The following is a 9,199-nucleotide window of genomic DNA, read 5'->3' as shown; positions in this document are numbered from 1 at the left end:
GTTAATATTCATTGGCGTAATATTATCTTCAAGCACTCCCTTAGAACACGTGTAGCAGCGTTAGATGACATTCGGTTTGAAGGCAAAGGATGACAAGAAAGGGAAAGTTTTCACTCTTCGCTAAAACGTCATTTCGAGCCCTAGATACATTGACAAATACATTGACAACACGCAAATTCCATTTCCCGAAACGCGATTTCGAGCACTCGACTGTTCAACGACAGCTAGAAGTGTGGTGCAAATACGTTTAAAAAAACTGCCCGTTTGTTAGAATTGAAGTATACTTCGGATGAATTAATTTCATACTTACAAAAGTACACTTTTAATACATTGACACGATGCTGAAACAGCATACATATACCTTTACAAGGACTGCCCGTTTTTTTAGAATTGAAGTATACTTTGGATGAATTAATTTCATATTTCCGAAAATACACTTTTAATACACTGGCAAGGTGCTAAAACTGCATACTTATTTTTTCACGTATTTCAAAAGTGCTCGAAGTATGCTTTAAGTCAGGTATTTTTGGCACATTTTAAAAATACATTTCGAATACCAAGCATGAGATTTCAGGAACGTATTTCCTACATATTTTTAGTGCATTCACGAATACAAAATGTGTTCAAAATAGAATTTAAATAGCCCACCCTATATTCCAAACGCATTAGTTTTTGCTAGGGGATCTATACCATGGAAAGTCTAACAAGTGGAATATAGACGCTGAAGCCCTCAAGCTGGCGAAAATGCTCGGAGTGAAAACACTGGAATAAGCCCTGCATACAAGAACCGGGGCCAAGAGTATTGGTTTGAGGGACTTATTCAAGAGACACAAGCGAAGAGGTAACGCTGTGCAGAAGAAAAAGTGACTGAAGGAAACCCGCTACAGAGTGTAGACGATATGGATGAATGAGAATTGCGCACGGAGCTTTGAGCTGTGGGAGTATCAACGAAAATCAAACCAATAGAAAAATTTCACCACATTTTAATTAAAAAAAGAGAAAAGCAATGGCAGCAGCCGCAGGAGGAGATAACAGTTATGTAGTGAGAGAAGTGCCTTTTATACCCCTGTCACACTAGCAAATTTAATGTCATTCGAATCGAATGACATTCGATGCATCTAATGTCATTCGGTTTCTTCCCGTGCTACACAGTAAAAAATAATGTCATTCGCAAATGATGGCAATGACGATCAGGTAAAGAAATATTGCACATATAAGAAAAGTCACAGCAAATAAAAAGTGTTTGTGTAGAAGACGACGCACGCCACGACGCAGGGAGACGGGAAAGGAGAACGGATTAGAAATCCAGAGCGCGATGAGGCCAGCTGATATAGAAAGTACGGCATAAGGCAGCGGAAGACTTTTGCGGTTTAGAAACATGGGCGAGGGTGTGAAAAGGACATCAATACTGCGGGGAAAATCACAAGCGGTGGGCACAAGGACGAAAGAGCACGCAGGGAGGTCAATATCTTCGGCAACGACGACTTTCGGAGAAGGAACGTTCGGCAACGGTACGTCAAGCGCAAAAAACTCCAGTTCGGCGCGAGCACAGTTAATCACCGCATTATTTCGCGACAGAAAATCCCAGCCCAAGATAAGATCATGAGAGCAGGAAGGCAAAACGACGAACTCTATTGCGCACACAACTTCCTGAATGACGACTCGTGCTGTGCACACCGCTATAGGGTTGACAGGCTGGGCACTTGCCGTGCAAAGTGAGAATCCTGAAATAGGTGTCGTTAATTTGCGCAATGAACGACAAAGACTTGCAGCCATGGCAGAAACAGCAGCGCCGGTGTCGACCAGAGCCAGTACTATAACGCCCTCAACAGAAACTTCAAGTAGATTCGCGGGAGATACGTGAGGCCTTTGACAGTTCGCTCGTTGCGCAGTTCTCGCCTCAGGAACTGCGGCAATCAGTTTTCCTCTTGCGCAAGATTGGGACGCCGTCGCAGAGGAGATAGGGAGAGGCGACGCGGCGAGGTTGAGCGGCGAGGAGAAAAGGAGCCACGGTCATTCGCGACGGAACTTGCAGATGGATCAGTGGCTGCGTACTGATTTCGGGGCGGCTGCCAGGAAGCTGACATTCGGCGCGGTACAAAATCGTCGTGAGTGCGATTTCTGCAGTACCGGGCAACATGGCCAGCAAACCCACAGGAATAACAGATGGGACGGTTGTCACTTGTTCGCCATGGATTGCGGCGCTGCGGAGGAGGTAGAATAAAAGGCTGTGGCGCCGGAAGAAATTCCTGTACAGGTCCTGGAGGCGTAGCGTAGACCAAAGGGTAGCTAGCTGGCCGTGGTCTGGCAGCGACGGCAGCGTACGTCAGCGGTGCGACAGGAGCGGGCGTCATTGGTGAAGCGGCAGGGTCGTCGGCGTATGCGAGGGGCTCAACGGCTGGTGCGGGCTGAGGCATGGGAGCTGGTGGAGCGACAGAGGGAAGGGCCTCTGCCACGCGGTCCGCAATGACCTGTCGAAGGGGCGCCAAATTTTGGGACAGCTCGCAGTTCGTCGGAAGTAAAGATATCTGGCGAGCAACTTCCTCCCGGATGAAGTCTTTGAGCTGCTGCAGCAGCGTGGAGCTCCCAGATTTAGAGGGGAGACCAGAAAGTGGTTCCACAGGCCCGGAAGGTGGTGGAGTGATGAGGCGCTGCTTGCGCAACTCATCGTAGCTCTGGCAAAGGTTGACAACTTGGGAAACAGTAGTCAAATCCCGGGACGTTAACATTTGAAAGGCGTCATGTTAGATGCCCTTCAGGATGTGCTTGATCTTGTCTTTTTCGGACATCTGTGCGTTGACGCGACTGCAGAGGTGGACCACATCTTCAATATAGCTTGTGAATGTTTCGCCGAGCCGCTGTGATCGATCGTGCAGGCGTTGTTCGGCGCGGAGCTTGCGTACAGCGGGACGACCAAACACGGTGATAAGGTTAGCCTTGAATGTGTCCCATGTCGTGATATCGGCTTCGTGGTTACGATACCACAAGTTGGCAACTCCGGTCAAATAAAAGATGACATTTGTTAGCTTAGTGACGTCGTGCCACTTATTGTAGGAACTCACTCGCTCGTATGAAGCAAGCCAGTCATCGCAGTCTGTGTCGTCGGGGCCGCTAAAGAGCGCAGGGTCGCGCTGGCGTAAGGAGCCAGAGCAGACAACCGGCTGGGGCATCGGGGCGGCCGGTGGGTTTTCGTCCTCAGCCATACGAGCTCGTCTTGCCATACGTGAGTTAAGGGGATCAGGCAGCACCTCCACCAAATATAGAAGAAGGACGTCGGGGACGGCGTCGAGGTCGGCGATGGAGCGGGGCGACCAAGACCAACACGATCTGCGCGATGGCAATCACAACCGCTTCTTCTTTATCGGTGTCCAGCGAAGGGGTCCATCTTCTTCTTCACATTTGTAGTGCTTGTTCAGTATATGTAAAGAAGACAAGACAAAAACATTTCTGTACTATTTTGAAGCTCTCAAATAATTATCCCCTACTTGGCTGTAGCAAATCGGTCATCGCAAGCGAAAACAAGACCGAAGTTAACCGCAAATCCAAAAATGGTAAACAAGCAATATGGATGACATGGCGAAGGAAGGTGGAGACGTTGCTCGGTATGCAAATGAAAGAGAAAATATCACGCGCTTGATTGCAATGTATATGTATCTCCGAGCGAAAACAAAGAATGAAGAGAGGAGAATGCAAATGGTGATAGAGGCTCAATCGCAAGTCATCAGGAACTTGCAGCTACAGTTTCTCGCAAATTCTTGTACGATTGCGGTTGTGGTGGCTAACGAAGCCACAATCCATCGAGAATGCTGGGCGTTCCAAAGGAATGAACGCTGGTTTGAAGACACACTGCCACATCTTCGGGAGAGCAACTTCAAACAAGCTTTCCGTGTCTCAGGAACGACATTCAGGTATATCGTCGAGTCCTGCAAAGTCTCTCTGCAGAAAGAAACGACGAGGATGAGGGAGCCGCTTTCTGTGGAGAAGAGAGTATCCGTTGGGCTTTATCGTTTGTGCTCCTCTGCAGAAGACAGGACTATTGCACATCTTTTCGGCGTTGGTCGTTCCACAGTGAACGTGGTGTTGAGAGTTTTGCCAAGCTGTGCTCGACCGCCTCGAAGGCGATTGGCTGCGAATGGTCCGCCGCAGCGAACTAAAGGAGCACATGAAGGAATTATTTGCCATCACCGGCTTTCCGCAGGGGATTGGCGCTCTTGACGGATGTCACTTTCCGGTGTCACCACCAAAACACAACGCAATTGACTATCATAACTACAAGGGCTGGTAAGTGCTTTTATGACGTGCTTTCATAAAAGTGAACTTTTCATTGCGGGCAGTATTATACAACATCGTGGGAGGGTACCGCGCGAATAAGACGAAGGACGAAGCAAGAGGACACACAGACGAGCGCTGACTCGCAACTGAATTTTTTATTGAAAAGAGAAAACATATATACATCATAATCACGTAAACAAACGGAGCAAAGAACATTGGTCTAGAAAATATTCAATTTCGAGTCAGCGCTCGTCAGTGTGTCCTCTTGCTTCGTTCTTCGTCTTGTTCACGATGTACCCTCCCACGATCTATTATTACAAACTGGCCCAGCTATCCATCCTTCTTCAAAGTATTATACAAATATCATGTGCATCGCCTTCGATCGTTATAAAAGAATTCCTACCATTAGTCATTGTCAAGTGCAGAACTTTCATACCAAAGATGCAAAGAGCTGCGTGCCGTGAGTTCGAAGTCCATTTGCCTTTTAATGTGAGCTCTGATTGGCTATATCCGAGTCCTCCATATCTATTTGTTCTTTGTCAGCCATCTGCAATGACATCCAAATAATCACTGAGCTTTGACGCGTGGCCATTTGTGGCCGAACAAAGTTTTGAGATTTGCAAGCGAAAACCCATTGTGGATGACTCACACGCTTCATGAGGGTATTGTTCTCGGTAGCTGCTTATGTGTTTATCTCTCAACCAGTTTATCAGCTTACGTGTTTTGTTTATCTCTTTACCAGTAGTTTGAAAGACACACAGTTTACCATCATGACTGTGTTCTGTTAACTTGGTGGATGAAAACACCACCATGAGGACTACCTGCAGTTGAAAACAGGGCTGGTGACATGAAATTGTGCTTTTTTTTCCTTCTCTGCAGGTACAGCATAATACTGTTGGCCTTGGTGGACCACCAGTACCGTTCCCGGTACATTAATATTGAAGTTCCAGGCCGCTGCCACGACGCCAACGTGTGCGGACGGTCAAAGCTGTGCACCTTGATTGAAAGCGGTCACTTAAAATCACCTGTGGCAATGATTGGAGGTTCCGCGTTGACATCAGTAATACTGTGTGATCAGGCGTTCCCTTTGACATCAGCATTGCTCAAACCATTTTCAAGCGCATCTCCAAGGACCCCCGATGGTGCCTTCAACTACAACCTTTCCAAAACAAGGCGCATAGTTGGAAATGCGTTCGGGAGACTGAAGGCTCGTTTCCGGTTTATTATGAAGCGGATGGAGTGCAAGCTGCCCACTGCCAAGAAAGCAATCAGGGCATCATGTGTTCTCCATAACATTTGTGAATCGTTCAGAGGCACTGTGGAGCAGCAATGGGAGCAGGATGTACATGCCTTTGATGCATTCTACCAGCAGCCTTCACACAACACCACTGTGTCCAGCGGGACAGGACATGAAGCTCGAGCTGCACTTGCAGAGTACTTCTGGCACCATGCTCAGCGTACTACATGAGCATCATCAGTGATCAAGCATTGCACCGTGCAAGAAACAGTAGTGTGCATTTATGAACAACATGAACTGTGTGCAAAAAGTGGCAATGATCTTGCTCCTTGCGGCTGGTACAGAACAGAAAACATGCATTTTCATGTCCACACCTTTATTTTTTACACAATTCTTGCAAGCACGCCAGGAGCGCATTCTCACGTTCTGCACCTTGTTCCTGCAATTGAATGTGTTTTTGCCGGTACTGCTCCTCCCCTTTCATATGCTTATCTATACTAAGGCGTAGCTGTCGCTGCTCCTGAACGAGCTGCGCAAGTAGGTTGTTGTTAGACTTTTGCCTCCTCGTTTGCTGGGGCAAGCTTGGGCTTCCAGCATTTTCTTGCGCAGGTTCCACTGTGTCGTTTTCTATTGCGTTACTGGCTGACAGAACAGTGTCACAGGCATCAATGCCTGCTGAGGCACCCATGGTCAAGTGTTCAATTTCTTCATCCACGGTGGTGGCTCCATGCGGCTCCTCATTTCCACTTACGTGGCCGCTCTCCATCCGATGAATGATCTGAAATGAAAATAAAGTTTCATTACAGCATTCTTTTGCGGGAGCAAGCTTGATCTTAATTATATACTGTCGAAAGGCCGAGATGTAGTGCTACATAATATTGCAACAAATAGTATTGATATTCACTTTCAAAGTCCTTGGTCAATGTTGTACAATGCTAGAAGCTTGCACATAAACGTACTCCACAGCACCATGGATTTCTCACTAGTTTTGTGGTGAACTGCATGGGCGCGGACCATCCAGTCGATAAAAAAAGAGCGGCCCACGGCGAACGTTATCCACAGCGGCGTTTACAACACCACGAAGCGTGCCTGCAGCACTGCCTAGACTTTTTTTTTGTACGCCGATGTAGCACTAAAATCGAATATTAGAATTATGCTCACCTGTATTTGTTTGCCAGGTTTTCTATCTTTGTTTTGGTTTCCTTGACAGTTTTGTAAATTCCAGCGTCGAGCAGCTTTTCAACGATCACCTGATACACTTTTAAATTGCGTTTTGCCCTTCTTAAGCCTTGCAGATGGTCTTCCCACAGCTTAATAAGGGCGAACGTCTCACTCGGCGTCCAATGCGCCCTCTCCTTTCCTCTTGGGTCCGCTGCCGCAACCGTAGCCATATCGAGTACGAACGAGAGCACGTGAAACGCCGATGAACAACAAACACACAACAAATATGGTGGGCTGCGTCGCCGAAAAAGTGGTCTACATCCGGGCGAGAGAGCGAGAGTAAAAACTTCCCACAACAGTGTTTTCGTGCCGATAATTTCACGCCAGAAGTATATAATTTTGAGTACAACTCAATAAAAAAAAGTTACAACTTCTCCCGAGCGCAGATTTTTTTTTTCGTTGCTACCATCTGCTGTGCATCTGGTTTCCAGAGTATACATTTGGTTCGAGATCGAATGCGAATGTGTTTCGTGAACTCATTCGATGGCGAATGTCATTCGAACCTAATGACATTAAATGTTCCCGTTAGCAGCACATTAATGACATTAGGTGCCAATGTCATTCGATTCGAATGACATTAAATTTGCTAGTGTGACAGGGGTATTAGTTTTGTTTTCTCATCTGCATATTGTGCTGTGTTGTACCTATACTTTAGAAAGTTCATCTCTGATTGAAGATAAAGAGCGTGTTCCTAATCCCGCATTTAACCTGCCCCTAAAGGAGTGTTTGGTGTGTAGTAAAAGTAGTGTATTTGTATCATATGAGTGTGTCCTTGCCATATCCGCCCTTAGCAATTTTTTTTGTGTGATACAAATGTGTTATGTGTGTTTCGCATGTATTGCCGTCGTCACCTTTAAAATGATCTTGTGGCTTGTCTTTGCGTAAGGAACTTTGATCTAATCAAACCACGGAAAACCCATTTATAACGAAATCAATGCAGCTAGAAAAAAAATACTGCGGGAAGCTTCGAAGAGGAATATGCATATCAGCCTTTAAAGGGCAGCTGCATCACTTTTTTGAGAGTTTTGCGATATTCAAGGATTAAAATCTATGTAGACTGTAGGTAAAGCACGCCAAGTGTTTTTGCACTAGCATTTAAAATAGTGACGTAATCGACGATTTAAAATTGCGCTTCTCCTCAGTGCACTTGAGGAGTGCAGGAAAACTCAGCGTGACGTCAAAGAAGGTATTATTTCAAATTACCGCGGTCGTCAGCCACACCCTGCCCTGACGCGTTAGACGGTGCCAAACAACTCTCGGCAGGGTTCGCCTTCGGTGGCGTTGGTTTTTTTCCTTGAAAGCAGCCGTTTGTGCGTTGGAAATGTACCGATACCTTCGATGACGTCATCATGCGCCCCCCCACTTGGCGTTGTGCGCTGCGGAGAAGCTTGAAGGGCGCCCGGATTTTAATCGGCAATTACTTCACTGTTTCAAGCGATAGCCCAAAAATACTTCGCATGCTTTACCTCCAAGTTACACACATTCGACCCTCTTAAGCTCATTGATTTCTAAAACCTATGCAGTTTCCCTTTAAGTTCTGCGGCACGGAAGGAAAAAATATTATGCCAAAGTTAGCAAATTTGTTCATGTTTGTAGGGCGTCGATCTTACACTAGCATCGAGTGCACAATGCGCACAAACAGGCTCGAGAAAAGTGACGACAGCAATGCTTCATTCCATGAGCAGTTTTATGTTCATTTGTACGTCCTTCTTAGTGTGACTAATTTTCTTTTGGCAACCGATTAAAAGTTTGTCTTGTTTCTATTCTTTTTGTAAAACATTGCTTCTTTTGTATGCCATTTTGCTGTGAAATGTTTTCAGTTATATCCATATTCCTGAAGCTTGAAGTGTACCGTTCAGGTTCATCACACTAAGTGATTCTGATTGCACAAATTTTGTTTCCAAATGTTGCATAAGACAGTGTATAATAAAATATTTTATGTCGACACTATTGTTCTTGTTAAAGCGCATTCCATTATTGTGGCGAAGTTTCAGGTCCTTCAGCACCTGTTAGCAGCTAGCGTGATGGGTGCAAGGCTGTTGACAGTGACGCCATGAAAATAGGCCTATTCCAATGGTTCGATTTCCTCCCCTAAGGAGCAAAGTAGGACAAAATGTAATCTCCAGTGTTTCGAATATGAAGTGGCTATGTTAGTAAATCAGAATTATGCTGTAAACGGAACAGATCACTTCACGTGAGTGTCATCGCTACGAAGGCTTCCCCGTCATCCATGGTAATTTGCTGACATTCTGCTTTCCGCTACGTGCAATAATGGCCTCCCTGCCTATTCGATGTTCTCATTAACTTTGTAACATGGAATGTAATTCGGGGCTGCTTGTATTGCTGATTCATGCTAGCTTCTAGTACTTTTTGTCGCACTCTATCCCTCTATTACACTTGTGTTTGCCTGATTTACCAAACACTGCACCTGTCATAGCATGCGATAGTAACGCTCAGTGCAGTACAGTT

General features: G+C 46.0%; 1 protein-coding gene across 1 annotated transcript; it reads right to left on the bottom strand.

Moving 5' to 3' along the window:
* Positions 1-5,885: 5,885 nt before the first annotated feature.
* On the bottom strand, positions 5,886-6,900 carry LOC149369786 (uncharacterized). Its single transcript, XM_089576422.1, has 2 exons — positions 6,671-6,900; positions 5,886-6,147 (listed from the first exon to the last, which is right to left on the bottom strand). Exons 1-2 carry the CDS (start codon positions 6,898-6,900, stop codon positions 5,886-5,888), a joined length of 492 nt encoding a protein of 163 aa, XP_089432548.1.
* Between the last annotated feature and the right edge of the window lie 2,299 nt (positions 6,901-9,199).

The sequence above is a fragment of the Amblyomma mixtum genome, chromosome 1, assembly GCF_055824585.1.
Source record: "Amblyomma mixtum isolate Tamu chromosome 1, ASM5582458v1, whole genome shotgun sequence".
Classification (NCBI taxonomy): domain Eukaryota; kingdom Metazoa; phylum Arthropoda; class Arachnida; order Ixodida; family Ixodidae; genus Amblyomma; species Amblyomma mixtum.
This window is presented reverse-complemented; position numbering and strand designations above follow the sequence as displayed.

Bases quoted from the DNA above. Each gene is read 5' to 3' on its own strand.
- LOC149369786 (XM_089576422.1), bottom strand. From the start codon at position 6,900: ATGGCTACGGTTGCGGCAGCGGACCCAAGAGGAAAGGAGAGGGCGCAT. The intron at 6,148-6,670 runs GTGAGCATAATT...TCTGTCAGCCAG, and splicing joins AACCTGGCAAACAAATACAG to TAACGCAATAGAAAACGACA.